Below are 19508 nucleotides of genomic sequence, written 5' to 3'. Positions count from 1 at the left end.
AAACAACTTGTGTATACCACCACTGCAACTGACAACATTTCGCAAGGATTTTTTGAGTCAAAGGATTAATTAGATGAATATGTATTATACGAGTTTTGACGAATTTTAAAGTTTAGATATTTTAAGTTTTGTTTTTGCAGACTTGTATGCATATTGAACAGTGTAGATTGGAGATTTGGACATGGATTTAGAAATTAGTAAAATGGGAAATTGTTTGGAATCTTAATGAGCAATCACTGCTCATCAAAGACTAAACTGAGGTATTCGTGTAAAACTTTTGTGAAGTTCAGAGATAGAATCAAGACACAACCTGGCATAAACAGGATTTGAACCCTGAGCAACAGATTGAAAAACAAACACCTTACCACTGAGCCACTAGGAAAGACATAAGACATAAGCAACGAAAGGCTGCACACCTCCAGAGGGGGATAGCAGGATGGTCAGCTCTCTTTTATGGAGTCTCTGTTAGTGACATCTGTTTTGCCGCTTCATAGTCATCGCCATCCCCTTGCATTGGATAGTATCTCAGGGATATGACAACTGGCTTCTTGTCTGAGGCTGTGTCAAGTCAAGAAGCCAAATTCAGTGGTAAGTCAACATTAAGTGAGTTGTAAATGGCTCTAGTTGGTGTTATCCCCTCTGGGATGTTGTGGGATGCAGCTGGGCATTGACCCATCTGGCTCTACCTTACAGCAGTAACGGAGTTCTTAAAGGACGAAGCACTCACAAAGTACAGTGATAGGTACTAGGTAATGTAGTGGGGAAGGCCTGCTCTGGAAGGGGCTCGATATGCAAATTCTTCACTGGGCTGCAGCGCAGCAAGGGCATTGGCAGTAGTGGAGCTGTTAGAGGCCTCTGCCATCATTGTGAGAAACTGAGAAGTGTAACATGCCCTGCTCTCCCCTGCTGACTAAGGAAGAGGGGGGTTCATTAAAGAATAATTTTCCTGCTGAAGTTATCTTTTTACAAAAAACTTGAATTTGAGGGGCTAGGTTTATGGGGACGTAGGGAATTTAAGATTCAATTGAACTGTTATAGTCTTATAATAAAAACATGTAAGCAATCAGCTTTGTGCTGGTAATATTAAATGACAGAAGCCTAAATTTCACAGAGATGATATCTTACCTAAACACTAAAACTAACAGTCGGCATGGGATGAAACCCTAACCATACCCATGAGGAAAAACACACCTGCATTGATTGTATCATTTTTATTAGAATCATAAATGTCAGAAATTGAGCGTGATTAAGTCGACCATAAACTGAACCCTAACTTTCTAACTAGACCCAAGGCGCCTCCTAATTCAAGCAGCCTAAAATTATGTTGATGTGGCCTTAAACAAGATGATGAGAGGAGTTGTATATGGAATCCCCAATCCAATCATATCCATCATATGTCTGCAGCAGATACTTCATAGCAGGTAACATTAAGGATACAGCAGTAAAATGATGCCCTGTATATCACATCATTTCAAGAGTAAATCAACAGGCTGTCTGCTGGAAAGATGCTCATGTTAAAGTAGCATAATCAATAGCTAATCATTAACTATATGCTAGCGGCTAAAACTAACGAAATCTCTTGAAATGTGCTGACTTATTGTTATGACAATCTAGTTAATCAACAACTGTCCTAACACAGTCAAACATCAAGCAAGTGCAACACAAGACAAAGCAAGACGGCAAATAAGCTACTTACTAGTTCGGCAGACCGTAAAAACCGGGCGGCTTCAGGAAAACCTACATAACCTACTCATTTGCCTACGGACCCTGGTATGGCAAAGGCACGGAGGCTATTCTCCATTAGAAGTCATTGTAGCGCCCCAATTTTTCTAAAGCTGTTATTTTAAGGTAATAATGTGCATAATGTTGGCTAACTACAGTTACCTGGGCAAAGGAATGAATGAGGGGGAAGTGAAGAATATAACCAAAGGATTGCTAATATTTAATTTCTAAAGAAACACATCAGCCACATAGGCAACAAACAAAAAATCAAAACCAATCCACTGTCTCACAGAAAAAAAAAATAATGAACTGAATTTGGCTATTAATTGCAAAGTTTTCCACGGTCACAGTCCACAGTCCAGAAAAACTAATGCCACAATTATTTAGCATTCATTAAATGCAAGAATTCAGACAACTGAACAGGATAAACATCCTTTCTTGCAGGACACCCATTTTCTTTCAGCATTAAAACACTTTGTTATTTAGGCTCAAACTCAAAAACTCTCAGACTCTCGTAGGACTCTCCATGTCTACGAGGATGTATCTAATGTCACTTGTCAAGTTAATCAAATGTCACGCTGGGGAGCCTTTATTTTTGACCTTTCCTTAAGGTTTTAAAAAAGGGATGTGACAAAGCCTCATTGAGGGTGATGCGATCGGTCACGTCATACTCCAGCATCCTTTGGACCAGATCAAAAAGCTGCTGGTGCTCCGGGCCTCTGGAACTCATGTACTCCTGAAAGTGGTGGACACAATGTAGTCAACACTTGTTCATTTGAACACATTAAATCTATTTAAGTCTAATGTACTGTATCTGTTGCTCAGTTCAAATGTGTAATTAGTTGTCTCAGTGTTCTGGCTCACCTTGAGTGGTTTGCAGTGTTTTCTGACGTATCTTCCTGAAGACCTTCGCACATCCCAAGCTAATCGGTTACGATGGACATAATCCTTCCTCCTAGGAAAGACTTATATTTTTTATTTCAAGTTCAAGACTCATACTCCAGGGCCATTGTTTCATGACCAAGTGGCCAACAGAATAGCAAACTCATGTGATGGGAAGGGTCCTTGCAGACTAGCTGAGAATCATTGCCACCTGCTTTGTCAGAAGAGATCCTGCACACATGCTGTTCAGAGCCCCCAGGATTTTGCGATGTTGCGATTGCAACTATTGACGCAAATTCAACCAATTAGCAAGCATCGTCAGATCCATTGAGATCACTACTCTAACCGTGTTAGCAGTAGCTTTTGTAGACTCACCCTCGAGTTAAATAATGCTAGAACCATTTCTTCCGTTCTCTCTTGTTTTGTGTTGTGGCAGAATGTTGAGTGTTTTTGTCTTGAGACAAAAACAGTTGAGCAAATGTGTGTAAACTTGTTACTTTGTAACAATATTGACCCAAGTAGAAGTAAAATTACTCGTAAAAACAAGAATTTGAGTAAGGGTAAAACTAAAGCAGCAAGTAGAGAGTAGGTGTAAGTATTTGTTCAAACATGTGTGCAACAGATAGACCAATAAAAACATTATAAGCTGCTACATAACCTGCCATTGGGAAGGATGTAGCATGGACTGTGATATTCCTCAAAAAAAGTGTATTTTGACAGATGGTTTTCTCAGTTAGGTCAGCTCGGGAATGGAACCATCTCCCACACAACATTAGAGAATCAACCTCATTCAACTGCTTTAAAAGAAATCTGAAAGCATGCTTGATAAATAACCAAAAATGTGATCATAAGTGGATAGCAGTAGAACTTGTATATTGGGATTTTTTTTTATTTTTTTTAAATTTATTGTCTGATTTTGATGTTTGTGTTTGATATACGTTAATGGCTTTTTTTTTTTAAGGCTGTATAGCCTTTTTCACTCTGGCAGGGGGACTGTCAATGGAAACTAGCCTTTTGGCTATAACTGGGTGCATTTACATCTAAATGTTCATGAATGTACACTGTCCCTCTTGATCAAATAAACAAATTGATTGATTGATGTGGCCCAAAAGGGGCAGCTGTGGCCTACTGGTTAGGGTTTCGGGCTGGTAACCGGAGGGTGGCCGGTTCGATCCCCGACCAGTAGGAAAAATGTGGGAGGGGGAAGTGGTAGAGCACTGCTCTCCCATGCCCACATCCACGGCTGAGGTGCCCTTGAGCAAGGCACCTAACCCCGATCACTGCTCCCCGGGCGCCGCTGAAGGCAGCTCACTGCTCCGGGTTAGTGTGCTTCACTGTGTGCTTCACTACCCTGGATGGGTAAAATGCAGAGACTAAATTCAGAGTGTGTGTGTGTCACTATCTCTGCCGTTAAAAGAGTCACTAGTCACTAGGGCTCCATTTCCAAAAGCTGGAATGTCCACCATTTTATTGCTAAAAAAGGTAACTTAAGTACATTAGGTAAATGTAGCACAATCCTACCCACTTCTGCTTACATTACTGTGAAAAAAACATATATTGTTGGGCCACACCTGACAACAATAAGTCTTAATACATAACTTGCCTGGTTTTCTGCAGGAGGTGTGTGGGGATGGGACCAAGGACCCTCTCCATCATTGCCAGGTGCTCTCTATTGCTGTGTGTCTGTATAGACCATTACATAAATCATACATTTATAATGGTAGAGTAATGAAAAGGCATGGCACAGACAATGGTAAAAAGATAATGTCCCAAGCCCCTCCAGTTCATCTGATCAGAATTAGTTTGAAAAAGAAGCACCAGTGTTGCCGGGGGCAGATGGAGACTAAACCACACGCTCACATGTAGGACAATCAGTTCCGTCTGACTATACTTGGCAAACTATAATGGAAATCTTACTTATAAGTATTGTAGTTGTCAAAGATAACCTTTATTTTTTTACCTAGCCAGGATTTTTTTTCTATATGTTTCTTTGTGGGAAAAATTTAGCCTTGACCTACTGCAGTCTCAATGTGTTGCTCTTTCGTTTTTGAGTCAGCAAGTCCTCTTGTGTCCTACTTCAAACTCTACTGTCCTCCTCCTAACTCTAGTGACCTACTCCTAACTCTAGTGGCCTACTCCTAACTCTTCAAGTCCTCTAGTGTCCTACTCCTCACTCTTCAAGTCCTCTAGTGTCCTACTCTTAATTTTTTTGTCCTACTTCAAACTCTAGTGTCCTACTCCTAACTCTTCAAGGCCCTCTAGTGTCCTACTCCTAACTCTATTTTCCAAAGCCTCATGTGGGACCAACTCTTACCAGGAAGAGTGTTACTCCAAGATAATACTCCATGAGAATGCAGCCCAGACTCCAGACATCACACGCCTGATTCCAGCCTAACTCTGCAATGATAAAGCCGGCAAGTGGTGATCCTGCCAGGTTCTGACATCAATGGGCCAATACAATTGCTTGCATCTGAGGTGGAGTAATGATGCTCCACACAAAGGAAACTGAGTTGTTTAATTACTGTGGTCACATTTGTATTTGTCCATAAATACATCAAGTCCATAAATTGCTTTCAGTGCTATATGCAAGAACTTTAGAGTAAAACATTCAAAAATGCTAAAAATGTTAATATATCGTAAAATATAACAATGTTATATAGGTTGCCTATATAACTGTTTCTCAAGAGGTCACTGTAGTGCAAATGGCAAGCTTGGCTATATCCTGCTGTTAGTGAGAGGCTCATCAGTGAACATTAATGGCTAACCCTTACAAGCTTAAGTGTTTAAATGAAGACCTATAGGCATCTATTTGCATTGCCTAAATTAATTTTACATAAAAATATCAATTGATGTTGATGGGGACACTTATGGTCACTGAGATATCTTTCAATCATATACATATTTTTCAATGTAAACTTTAGGCTTCGATATCTTGTCAATACAATCAACACAAAGACAAGCTAAAATATTTAGACGTTTACTCAATAAAAAAATTGCACCCTAATAGACTGAATTACAGGTGCTGATTCAGCTGTTTATTTAGCACAGGGTTAGTGTCATTTCTACAGCTGAGTTTTGGCTTGATCGTAGATGTTTGGTATTTTTTAACTGGAATTGCTGATGTTTTAACCTTTCTTTAATAAACTTTGAATAACCCTTCCCCTACCCCAAGACCATTTTCTGCCATCGATCATTCATAAAAATGATTTTAGGGAACTGGTTTAGATCATAACATTTAACTTAGTCAGTAAAATGCAATTTATCACCAAATAAAATAAACCAACATTTCAACTCTTGGAGTGTCCCCAGCAGGTCCAGTACAGAGTTGTAAAGACTAGAGCTTTACTCTGTTTTACATATACTTGTATGTATTCATTTTTGACCCTGATGCCTAATTTGGACTATTTCGACTTAACTGAGGCTTCTTGCCAAAGATAGAAGTAGCCAGATCCTTCAAAGACTTCAGCACAAGAATGATTTCACAATACCCACATGGGGGACAGATAGTAAGATCCAATGATGCCATGTCTTAAAGTATGCTTAGTATGCAAGTTCATTATATACTTTCTAAGTCTCTTCAAAACTTGAAATTACTTAACACTATAAACATTATAAGGGACATACATGACAATGCATATTAATCCTTGTAGATCATAAAAAATAGGGAATGTAAATCAGAGGAAATCAGTCCATTACCTAGAATGACCTCTGGAGCACGGTAATGGCGGGTGGACACCACAGGTGCATGGAACTCATGGTCAAATGTTGCATTCCCAAAGTCGACTACTTTCACTTCTGGGACGTTCAGGGTCCTTTCATCCCTTTTCTATAAGAAAATGTCCATGTTTCTCTCATTTGTAAATACCAATATGTTCCCAAAAGCTGAGAGCAGATCATTTCAAATTCTAACTCTAATGAACTAGGTCTGCTACTTTGGATATGAAAATGAATGGAGGACTAACTTTATTGTTTAAATTAACTAAATTTAATTTAACTAAAATAAGCTTTCACAATATTTTAACTTTAACTGTGGTCTTACGTTTGTTGAATAGTACTGAACAGCAAAGTCTGAATCCACATAGAGAATGTTCTCCGGTTTCAGATCAGTATGAGTCAACTTGTTTTTGTGTAGAACTATGGAGAAGACACACACATAAAAAACAGACAGGTTAAAGCAGCAGTAAGGCATTTAAGTCTAAAACTCCCTAAATAAAAATCTAAAATCTTAAGTTTTAAGAGTTAAAAGCTTGCTCGCAATGTAAGAGGCAGTTGCCAACTCAGGCTGTCTGGGCAAAATGGGCAAACAAATGTTAATATATTATATATATTCTATTCTATTATTTCTTTCTTGAATTCTATAGAATTCTGCCTTATATCAAGCTGAATACAAAATGGAGGTGCGTGATCTCAAACAAACAATTCAGTAGAATCAAAACTAGATGTACCGCATAACAGTGTGCAATATGACCGCAGGATAAAGTAAGAGAATAAGTCAGAATTATAAGTGAAACTATGAAATGAAAACAATGTTGGAATATTTTAAAAAGTGTAAATAAAGACTGACACAGAAAGGGAGGGGAAACAATCAGGAACATGGCAGATGAAATCATACACGTATCAGGATGAGCATGCTAAAACACATGTGGTAAATGTAAAAGGGGAAGTAAAGTAATGGAACCGAAAACTTTGTCGATGGTGGCAATGATTTACAATGGGGTAGAATAAGTGTCAATAAGTGTAAGCTGAGGGTTTATACAAGTAGATCAGATAGAGAGAATGGAGAGACTACAGCAGCATCCCACAGTAAAGATAGCGTCGACTAAATATTAGCAGCAACAACATTTTATTTCTTGCAGTAACTTCTTTGAAATTGCCAAAGATTTCCATGCCAAATACTTGACTTTACTTACTACATTAATGCAGCCATTTTGGATATAGCATTCAAAGGCCCATTACTGCCTACAGTGCACAGAAGGCATATCAAGTTATTTTAGGAAAGTATTGATCATGATGACGTAGATTTTTCAAAAACTCATGTAGCAATTATGATACAACAGGCATTAGTCATACGTTGGGTAAACAGACAAGGGTGCATTTACACAAATATCGAGATTCCAGTCAGAACTAAAGGCTTATGATTCTTATATATTAATGTCTTATTGTCTTATTAATATGTCTTGATGCTTCTTAGAATTAGAAGTAGGGAAAGTATAATGCGCCGAAGTAGAGCACAGTGGAAAGTATGTGACAGTTAAGTGTATCACCAGTATTATTTGTGGATGAATCGCTGGAAGCAGTTATAAGAGGAGGTAATGTGCTATATGGAGCACGGAGAAATAGCCTTTATGTTGTTTTGTGGTTTACAATACAATTTTGAAAGTGCAATATCTAGGGGTAGATTTCCTTGTATTAATTTCTAGGCCCGACCTGTAGCAGGTGCTGATGTTGCTCTTTGTGACACATAACAATCCCTCATTAATAAAGGGCAGCACGGTGGCTCAGTGGTTAGCACTGTCGCCTCACAGCAAGAAGGCCCTGAGGGCGTGGGTTCGAATCCGGTTGTTTCTGGGGTTTGTATCCCGATCCTTCCAGGTCCTTTCTGTGTGGAGTTTGCATGTTCTCCCCGTGACTGCGTGGGTTTACTCCGGGTACTCCGGTTTCCCCCACCATCATAAAGACACGCATCACATTACATCGTATGAATCTGAATGAAGGTTGGAATGAATGTTGGTGGTGGTCAGAGGGGCCATTCCGTCAGTCTGCCCCTACTGATGTAGCTTACCACCACTGGTATGAATGGACTGGACCGGACTACTCTGTAAAGCGTCTTTGGGTATACAGAGATATATAAAATTGAAATTGATAGATTGATAATAAGAATGGAATTAGCTAAAATAAGCAGGGTGTCTGTTACGAATAGGTTGGCCTTGGAGTCGAAAAGGTTGAGAACCCCTGGCCTAGGCTATATGCCATGACAGTTAACACTCTAAGGTCCAAGGCCTTTTAGACTTTTCTAAGTTGTCTGACATGCCTTGATGTTTTTGTACATTTTGCTTAACTAAAAACATTGATGCACAAATGGAATATATGATTCTATTCTAGAAGACCTCAGCAATAATATTAGAAAAGGGTTCAATGTTTCCGTGGTTGTTCTTTTTATGTCTCTAAGACGAAAACTCAAAAATAAAAATATCCCGGACGAGGGATATAGACCTTTTAGTGTTAAACTGTAACAGATTACCTATTTTCAGGTGTGGATTCAACTGGACGAGTCCTAAAAGTGTTTTATTGGTAATCACCAGCAAAACTAGCCTGTAACCTAAAAGTACAAAAGACAGACTGAACTGAACTGAACAACAACTGAACAGCATATATGTAATGTTTTGAGTTTAGTGAACCACACAAACGTTGTACAATTTTTGCAAGAATCTCCATCTGTGCCATCAGGGAACCCCGATGTTCCTGCATCGAAGGTTATAGAGGTACATGGCGTCATTTTGTCATGCACAAGGACAGGAACACCAAGTATACATTTCACTTTAGAGTGGTTGTGCAGTACACCAAGTGGGCCTTAACACGCAGCAACAGGTGATGGGTGCTCCTTCAGTCCTGGTTCATGGGGGACTAAAGACCCACAGGGAGACCAGGGTTGAGGGTGACTATAGCCAAACTTCTCCTTGCCAGTGCCTGACGACCCAAGGCCTTTTTGATCAAGGACTTACTATGCCTATAATACCCCTTACTTCACCACAGTAAGCAAAGGTGTCACAACATGCTTGTCAGGGACAAGAAAGTCTATTAAGGAACGTGAGCACTTTACCTCACTTCAGTGTGTCATGATTCATGCGAATCTGCGTATGGGCGGATCAGTATGTATTACATCATGTGTGACAGTGGTAAAGGGGGTAGTGTAGTTGTTTACAGGAGTCGTCTAATAATTGGAAGGTTGCTAGTTCGATTCCCCATTCCTCCTTACCAAGTGTGTAAGTGTCTTCCTTACTATTTTATTAATGAATTATTAATTTCATTAAATGGTGAAATATTGAATAACTCAATTACCTGCAATTCCATAAAAGCCCTCTTCGATTGCATTTACTCGGACTTGGCCAGGTAAAGTAATGAACACATCCATACATTTCTTAAACGCCAAATAAACTTTACAAACAGCACAGCATGCAGCGGCTTTCACTGTACCAAATAAGCGCAAGGCTATGCATACAGTCTGTGAGACAGTAACTGCTCGGCTGCGGTGTGTGGTGTTCGTGAATGTATAGCACAAGATGGTCTTGTCGGCAGAATCTATAGCGCTCGTATAGGAAGTCATCATGATGTGATAACGGATCTTCGCAATCTTGAAGAACTCTTGCCCTATAAAACGCTTATCTAACTAATATCGCGCCTTCGTCAATATGATCTCTGAGGAAGGGAGCTGCCATTTTTTTCTGGGGGAGTGGCAAGCTTATCCAGCTCACTTAAGCTGTTAGCCTGCGCTGGAACAGGTTCAAGTTTTAGATGTGTTGCTATGGTGATTTTGCCAAAGCTGCTTAGCGGCCTGACAACTATACTTTTTTGTACTTTTCTATTAAATAATTTAACTTTGATCTGGCACACTGTAACACTACCTTTTTGGTAATATAGGGTACCTCAACTTAGTTGAAAATAGAGGAGAACATATACAGACTGATCTATTTTGACCCAGTATAGTATACAGACAGCTCTATTTCCACCCTGTATAGTATAGATAGATCTATTTCGACTCAGTATAGTATATACAGACAGATCTATTTCTACCCACTACCCATTCCATTATTTTCATTAGCCGTTTCTCCCTTTTCTTCGAAACTCTGCCTAGAATGCCAGTATTCCAGAGGCTCTTCACTGCTGACAAGGAGGCTAGTGTTTTGTGAAAACTATTGTGTTACTGAACTAATTTTCAAGGAATGTAACACACTTGAGCACATTTTCTTTTATGAATAGAAAAAAGACTTTCCTAAAATAACTAATTATCCACAAGGAATGCCTCATCTGCGTTTCCACTGGAGGTTTCTAAGGGGATCTTTTCTGTAGTAAACAGATATTCTTACTTTTTGTTTGCAAACGAAAAGCGTTGAGTCACCAAACAATGAATGTTTGAAGCATCTACTGCAAAAATAAACATGTTTGCAACATGTACATTAACAGAACTTACACCTGACAGCTTTGATGATCTGGTAGGCCATATGTCTGATTTTTTCCACAGGAAAAGGCTGAAAGTTGTTCTTTTGGAGGAGATCATATGTACTGAGACCCAACAGCTCGAAGACAATGCAAATATGGCCATGGTGGTTGAACCAGTCCAACATCCTCACACAGGCACTAGTGTAAAAGCACAGGGGGGGGGGGGGGGGGGGGTATAAGTGCAAGTGAACAAGTACAAAAGAAGCCACTCTCTGAAACAAGACATTGACGTAGACATTGAAATAGGCAAACCAAAATATGTTGGGTTTCTTTGGGTCAGAACAATTATAAACGATTGAACATTTACTCTGAATGCGGCAGTGTGACTTGGACACAAGTCCAAAACGTTGGATTAGGGAAAAAGATGGATACATAAAATTTACAAAATGGAAACAATGGTTAAAATCCTGCCCAGGACATTCTAGTCCATATTCTGTTAACCATTCGATGTTATACCTTGTATCCTGTATTCCTGGGTTCTGGCTGACTGATACTGTAGGTGGCTCAACCTATCCCCAGCATTCTAACCTGCACACCTGCTGCCATTCACCTGGTTGGCTACTGCTCTTAAGCTCCGCTAGGGACTCAAGTTCCTGCAAAATGATTTCTTCTAAGTGTTGGAGCGTAGTATGTTTATGTCAAATGTAGTGGCTAGTGATGTGTCGTTCGTGCACAATTCGTTCATTTTGAACGAATCCTTACAAGGACTCCCGAGTAACGGGTCCTCTCAAAGAGAGATTTGTTCATTTTCACATGGCCGTGCATCAGGACTGTTGCGTAGGCTCAGTCAAGGAAACAGACATGATTAGTTAATTTCCCGACTGGGTTTTCGGGTCAGTGTCCCAACATTTTTCATGTGACCTGCATCAGCTCAGTACTGGTAGCTAGAGGAAATAGAAATGATTCGTCTAGTCTGATAAATTGTTGTGATGCTGTTTGAGAGAGCATCAATATGTGTTATCAATAGGTGCATTACTGCAACAACTACAAAGACTACAACCTAATTATGTTCTCTGGTTATTTCACAGGAAATTGGTACTGATTTAATCCCAAAGCCATTAAATGCTACATAGCAAACCTTAAAAGAAGTTAACCTGGAATAGTATTTTGAAACTCCTGGTGAATGAAGGTAGCGTATCCTGTGATTAACTTGCCATCACCACCCCACATCTTGAAGCAGCTGAATGTAACTTTTCTCCAAGAGATCCCCCTGCGCATCAAGGATCAACACAGACTCAACCCCCCTGGGCTGGTCAGTATTTTTATTCCAATTCTCGAAAATATTCTTGAAGCGGCAGTATCCAAGCACTTATTAAAGTTTGTGGGAAAATGCTCTTTGAGTTACAATTGGCAACCAATAATCTAACCCAGCGCCACGCTATTGCCTTAAGATGTACTCCTAGGCCCTCTCCTTTTTATCATGTTTCCCCCCCCAGGTCAGATTATTGAAAATAACAAAGGTTTCCTATGAGACTCAACTGTACTTTTTCTTTCAAATCATCTTAAACAAGCAAACTCTTAAGTTTATTACGGCAGTATCTCTCTGACCTAAAAAGAAAGTGGATGGCAAAAACAAACTCCTATTGAACCTGGACAAGTCAAACATCTGTGGTTTATTTGGCAGATATTACATTGCCTCAGAGGTTCAATTGAGCCTTGTATTAAATTGGGTCTTAAATCTTTAGAAATATCATGTTCAATCTTGGAGTGCGATGGTGCAGGGGTGCAGGTTGTCTGTATGTCGCTTTGGATAAAAGCGTCTTCTGAATACCAGTCCTTTACCTCATTCTTGATCAACACCTAAAACTGAAGTAGCATGATAAAGCTCTAGTCTGTTTCTGTTTCAATTAGCTTAGAAACATTTCTAATACACATTCCACACTCAAGTCTTGAGTCTGTCAGACATGCTTTAATAGCTGACCAGAACTTCCATGTTTTTCTCAAACAAAGCTAAAAACTTCAGGAGACCAAGCTGTTCAATGGCAACCCCAAGAAAAGTCAGATGAAAATGCACAGTGGCATCGTGCCCTAAACACACATTCATTCACATTTATTGGGGAATTAAACTGTGTTGATAACCGGTGCTGGATGGGTCTCATCCATGTACTAGTGCACCCTCCAATAAGCAAAGAATTGCACCTGGCATCTAGAAAAACTTGGTTGACCTAGCATTAGACTTGCTTAACCTGGGTGCAGGCAGATTTGAAAACAAGGGAAATTGAGAACTGAATCTGATTCACTATTCATTTTAAGTTCTTCTTTAAGGCACAATTTTTGCCTTGTGATTTGGAAACTAAATGCACACATGTAATGTTTATTAACTTATTATATATACTTATAACTTATTACTTATAATAACGTAATCTGTTATGTTGCAGCTTATTTCCTGAGGATCATTTGTTTATCTTAATAAATATGTATTCAACCAACAGTATAATAAATATGAAATTTGTCTGAACTAACAAGTAGTTTCAGCCATTTTCAAAAGATGTCTACACTTATATACAGGATTCACTCAGATTATTCTCAAATTATTAAAAGCAGATAGCTACATATAGACTTACTATTGGCTGTCAGAGTCGAGGTTATTCATCTTGTCCAGTATTGCCACCTCAGACAGGGCCACATCACGGTAGCTGTCTATGTTCTTTACGATCTTCATCGCCACATGGGCACAGTCACTTGCAACAGAACGAAATAGATGACAGATTTAACATTCATTTCAATAATTACATTATTAATAAAACCCTTTTGGAAAAAAAAATATTGTTCACTCACTGACGACCAATCAAATGCTATCAGAGTTTTTGGAAACTCAGGTTAGAGTACCTTGAAACTCACTTCATGATTCTCAACTTATGCCTGATTTCTTCACAGTGTTAATGTAAAGTTGGTAAACAGTATAGGGACAAACACAGGCCATAGCATATCGCTCTCTACATACGCGCAATTATCATTCACTACTGTTTGGAAATGTACTTTCCAATCATCTCCAATTGATTTTTAGCGCAACGACTACAAGGGAATACAAAGGCCCATTTAATGCGCTTAATTTGCTTTAATTTACAGGAAAGTAACAGCACAAGTGATTCAAACTGTAGTTTATTGTCTTCATCATCCGCTTCAATAACAAATCTTTGCTTCTTCTGAACTTCATCATGGCTGTTAATGTTTTCATTTTCGTCTGGATAGCAAAACTCACTGACCCGTGAGGATGGCAATACGCGGCAGGCATGACTACTCGTTAGCCAATCAGAACGCTTGTACTGTAGTTGCCATATAATAATATCAAGTAACGTTAAAACCAAACAGGTCAGAGGGGCAAGCTCTAATCTTAGCAACAGGGAAGAGCCTTTTATATATAGGAGGGACAGGCTGGTCTGACTGAAGTGCTCTCTGATGGCAAACAACAGCAAGATGAACACAGAAGAACTGCTCTCCACTACTAAATCCACTACTACACTACTAAGACAGTGGCATGTGCATCTGGGCAAATGGCCTGCAGTTATAGCACTTTGAGCCCTAAGACTACTACTTTTTGTACTGCATGGGTAGAGGACGACAGATGGACGGACAATAGCAAAATGTCCCTTCTTATTATGCAGCTTTGGCAGAAGGAAGGGAGGAAGTATTGGCTTTCTGACCCATATCTTAAACAGGTATTAGAATCTTGGTGTTGAAGCTGAAGCTTTCATACTGTCATACTGTTACAGCAGTGTTTTGACTCAAGCACAGGTGCAAGTCACCTTAATAACCCTGTTATGAAGACACAATGGCTCAATGTAAGTCTACGGGAAGAAAGTGGTGAACAAACAATATGGGGCCTCATGACAGAATTTTGGTTAAAAAACGATATACTTGAAATGCAATTTTAATGTTTATGATTTTGGCTTATAACTCCATTTTAACTTGGCACTTCGCCACATGCAGGCGACTACCTTTGCCTAGTGGTCCACCTCTGTCTGCAAAATTATCCTGTCAGATTTTGGCCAAATTTTCTATTTTCCCTGATAAAGGCATTAGCTGAAAAGTAGGGCATTCTTGTTAAATATACGCTTTTAAATGTCTGCTGAGAGTCTGCTGTCACAACTGAAAATATCAAAACCAATATTTGATGCATTGCCTCATTGTGTTAAGATGGGATGCTCCTGGCGTTTATTTGTGCATCACTGTTCTGTTTTCCAGTCATTTGCCTTTCTAGCTTGTCTTCTTTTGTCATTTGACAAACCCAAACACCTTGTGGACATGGTAAAAAATTGTGAAATAAAAATGATTTTATGTTGTTAAGCCACATCACCATTACCATCACCATCTGACTTTACACCATATTTTGTAGCCTACTCCCTATACTACGACCAAGTTTCATTTGAAGTCAAAATTCCAAATACTCAATTTGCATGTCTGATTTTGTTTTTAGTGGGTGAATGATTTAAATACAAGGGCTGGGCAAGTTAATGGGTTATTATTGCGTATTATTGCGTATTATTGCGTATTATTGCGTATTCTTGTGCAATGATATCCCCTGTCCTCCCGGCTCCCGATAAATTAAGCTATGTTAGCTTTCGCTAGCTAGCATGGGGAGTTGCCATTAACTAGTGAGCTACAAACGTCAGCCAACAATGCAAAATCAAAAGAGATATGGCAGAAACAACGTCATTACCAGGCTGTTTAATTACATTACAGGGAAACCAGCCATCAAGTACGTGTAATTGAGATGTTATATTGTCAACACAAGTTTTTAGTTTAATTTTTTAATTTCAGGCTCTGGGCGGTAAAGCGCCTTGAGACCATTGTATTGTTCTGGCGCTATATACATTTAATTTAATTTAATTGAATTAACACATTATTTAAAAAAGTGAAATGGTTTGATTTTGTTTATTCCATTCTGAGAGTGATTTGCAATGATATTTAAATCATAGGTAAAGGTTGTTTATGTCAAATAATGTCAGAGAAGGTCTGAAATGCCAGGTTTCATTTTGGCCGGTAAAAGATATTATTGGCTGGTAACCCAAAAAGTCAAGTTCGAGCACTGCATGTACATACATGTGATAATATACTATATAAAAATGCTGATGTTAAGTGTTTGCACAACAAATGTTATGGCACTTTTGTTCATATGGCAGAACATTTAAAATAAAAGTGCGCTATACACTACTTTTGAATTGATTATTGGATTTTGCGTATAGAAATGTGATTAATCGTGATTAATCAGGGAAATCATGCGATTCATCATTGCCCAGCCCTATTAGATACTAAACAAAATTGTCAGCATTTACCTCTATAATAGTGGAGATCTGTCACTTACTTGAATGAATGATCAACGCATTCCACCACCTTCCCAAAAGCCCCTTCTCCTAATGTGCCAACAATTTCATCTGCAAGAGGAATGTTAAATTAGAGATTACTGTAGAACACAGATATGAAAACACATGTAAACCCTCTGGGATAGAGAATAACTCCACGACTCAAATTGATAAAAAAAAGAAGTTCGTACACACACTTGTCTCACAACATCTGCTAACCAATATGATGGATCAATGACTGTTAAAAGCATGAACAGCATGTTATCCATGAAATGAAAGAAATGAGGCCAAAACTCAAAATGAGAGCTGGCCTATTTTTAAAGCTGTTGCCGGATTGTCTGTAGTGAGGGCTATTTGGAACCAGAGCAGGTGTAATCAGGGTTATGTGGAACCAGACTTGCGCATGAGTTATGCCCCGAACCTATTCCTCCCCTTATTTGGTTTTGTCTGCTCCGTCAATGTGCAGAGCATTAAGACCATAGCTTACACAATAGTATCGTATACTTGTACTACTTGTCCTGGCTTATTCAAAGACCTTCCTACTACAGTTGTTGTACAAAAGTTACATGTTTCCATAAATGAACATCTCGTCTTTGCTTTGGTGAAAATACATTTCTGTGGGATGACATGGACTAGCTACATAGTATGTCCAGTGAAAAACATAACTTTAAAATTTTTTAACAACTATCAGAAAAGATTAGATTGTCTGGGTGATTCAGCCACACAGTGTTCTTTAATGAACTGACCAGTGTATGTTGTAAGGGCCGTTTAGGTTGTCGACCACTTCATACCAAGCCGACCTATTTTTTTAAAGAAAAAATATAACATAACTGGTTGATAATGCAATTTACAGTTGAACCACATTAGAGGTCGAAAACTGGTAATTTTGCCATTAAGATACATTAGTCTCAATCATTATGCTACAGCCAGATAATCGATGTCACTACACTTTTCACCACTTTTGAAGTGAGTTCATGATGTACATGCTCTTTACAGTCATTGTGATGGAAAAGTACGAGACAAGAATTCTAATAAATAACTGCACATGTACATACCACTAATAAATTAAGCTTGATCAGAAACAGAAAAGACACACAGACATTATAAGAAACTTATATATTCTGTACATCTTGCTGTGAGCATGTCTCCATTGTGATAGATCAGGTGATTCTCCTCGTCATCCTCAACACTGGGCGATCTGGTTCTTTGGCAGCTCCTCTGAGGTTGTGTCACCATCATCATCACCAAGAGCATCATAAACCCATGACAAATTGGTCAGTCGGGCCAGCATTCATTCATTCAGTGGGAAGGGGATTGGGTTCGTTCAGGCAGCCCCAGAAACCAGCCGTCCCATTGACAGACAGGACACAGCCACCATTTGAAATCCAATGTAGCAAGATACACACAAGGGAAATTCCTCTTAGTACATGTTACCAACACATCTGTGACATTTTCAGAGAAGACTAAGACTAAGCATTTATTTAGCATTGGTATAGTTTCTTCTTTGGGAATAATGCTTACAAGTTTTTTTGTCACCAAGTTGCCTGGTAAATGAGCTCCAAACACGTCTGTGCACTGCACCTCACTTACGTTAATAAGATACTTAAGTGATCAGGTAAACCATTTTACTATCCAAAAGTATTGTTAAATCTGTTCAAAATGAGATGGAACGCTCCATACCGAGTTAGAGTGTCTACAGTTGTCGATGTTAGGATATTGTTCATGGTGAATCCTACTATTGCTATGTCGACTGTATCCACGGTGTCCAGAGGTTAAATGGTGCAAGTCTTGTTCATTCTGTCCGCCACTATGGTGCTCCCAATCCTTGCAGACAAAGTGACAGCTCTTCTTCTCGTACCCCATGCCTCGTACTCTCTTGTCTCCAAGCTCCAGACTGTCAGTCAAATTCCTGCTATCGAGGTAGTCCCCTGACAAACTCTTTGACCAGTTAAATCAATAACACAGGCAAAAATGGGTTAACAACAAGGATTTCAATCCATATCAGATACTAAGCCTAATGCGACAGCAGACCTTTCCATGCCCTGTGAGATATATGTAAAACATTTTTAATTAGCAACATATCAGATTCATTATCTACTTCCCTGGAGCCTCCAGGGAATTCTGGAGTACACTTGATCTCCGCAGTTCATCAAGCTTACTCCCAGGCGACCATATCCCCTGACAGTTAGAGACAAGCATTCAGAAATAGCTATTTGCTACCACATACGCACCCACACGGCAACAGGGCTTGTATCCAGCTAAGCAACAGTTAAAAGTCCCAGCAGTTGGGTAAATGCCAAACTACAAAAGGTTTAGTTCTTAAAGACTAAACTAAAATAATCATCTGTAATCAGAGAACAAGTTAACAAACTTACTTTCAACATTACTTTCAACAATCATAGACTTATAGGCTGTGAAAAAATGTGAAATCTATATCAGCTGTGCACAGTGTCAGTTCTCCTCCAGGAATAGACACCTGTTCTAAAAAAAGGCCTGGATCCTGTAAGCACATCTTGAGCTTGCTCCAGTCAAGGCCGTGGAGAGGTGGTTATTATGCTTGTTTAACAACTAATACACTGTAAATGATGAAGTCTGAAGACACACTCATATCACTGAAATTGTCAATTCAAATTCTGATCATATGAATTTTAAATCTACACTATTTATTTATTTCTTACTACAATACTTGATATGTGTACATTATAGAATTAAACTTGGTTTTGAAGATCTTCAGTTTTCTATGTAAAAATACATTTCCTAAACATCTATCTTTTGTTAAAGATTTATTTTGGGGCTTTTTTGCCTTTAATCGATAGTGCGGTGAAGAGTTGGACAGGAAATGAGAGGGAGAAGAAGTGGGGAGTGGACAGGAGAAATTACATCAGGCCGGATTCGAACCTGTGTCCTCCATCGGCTCCAAGCCCGAATGTGGTCAGGGCTACTGCGTGCACCACAGTGCCCCCCAATATCTATCTTTTTATGTCATTTTTATTCCTTTGCAAATGACCATTCTTGAAAAGAGGGAACTATCATTGACCTCCATCTTTTAATTCAATCCTTTAGTTGCATTACCTGTTTATTTGAATTCAAGCAGCGAAATGAATAGGTTAGAGCACAATGAATGCGTGAGACGTGCGTCTCAGGGGCGGCTCAAGCTGCACTGCAGCCAGGAGTCATAAAGAGTTGTGCTATGGAGCCTACGTATATTAAAAGCGTGGGGTAAGTGTGACGAAAGCAGTTCTCCACAAAACTAGACACTAAAAAGATGTTTTAATAGTTATATTGACATCATACCAGCAAGATTACATACACTGACACCTTTCACTGCAGTTTCATCTGGGCTGACAGACATGACATAAATATAAATATTATATTTAATCACTC

The 19508-nt window shown here is 39.1% G+C and overlaps 1 protein-coding gene across 1 annotated transcript; it reads right to left on the bottom strand.

Annotated features, from left to right (window-relative positions):
• Positions 1 to 1921: 1921 nt before the first annotated feature.
• On the bottom strand, positions 1922 to 18394 carry LOC308367233 (dual specificity protein kinase CLK4-like). Its single transcript, XM_080841080.1, has 11 exons — positions 17805 to 18394; positions 17252 to 17342; positions 16127 to 16196; positions 13386 to 13502; positions 10793 to 10959; positions 6644 to 6738; positions 6301 to 6430; positions 4919 to 5001; positions 4208 to 4287; positions 2587 to 2677; positions 1922 to 2458 (listed from the first exon to the last, which is right to left on the bottom strand). The coding sequence occupies exons 1-11, from the start codon at positions 17985 to 17987 to the stop codon at positions 2312 to 2314; spliced, it is 1254 nt and encodes a 417-aa protein (XP_080697206.1). The 5' UTR covers positions 17988 to 18394; the 3' UTR covers positions 1922 to 2311.
• Positions 18395 to 19508: the final 1114 nt, after the last annotated feature.

The sequence above is a fragment of the Sprattus sprattus genome (genome assembly GCF_963457725.1).
Source record: "Sprattus sprattus genome assembly, chromosome: 6".
In the NCBI taxonomy this organism is placed as follows: domain Eukaryota; kingdom Metazoa; phylum Chordata; class Actinopteri; order Clupeiformes; family Clupeidae; genus Sprattus; species Sprattus sprattus.
The sequence above is the reverse complement of the archived record's forward strand: the minus strand, read 5'-3'. Positions and strand labels throughout refer to the sequence as shown.

What these genes read in the sequence shown, in the direction of transcription:
- LOC308367233 (XM_080841080.1), bottom strand. Translation starts at nt 17,987, where the DNA reads ATGGGGTACGAGAAGAAGAGCTGTCACTTTGTCTGCAAGGATTGGGAG. An exon ending in GATCATCAAAGCTGTCAGGT is followed by an intron (nt 6,739 to 10,792) that starts GTAAGTTCTGTT and finishes TCTTCTCCATAG; the next exon opens with TTCTACACAAAAACAAGTTG. An exon ending in TTCAGTACTATTCAACAAAC is followed by an intron (nt 6,431 to 6,643) that starts GTAAGACCACAG and finishes ATTTTCTTATAG; the next exon opens with AAAAGGGATGAAAGGACCCT.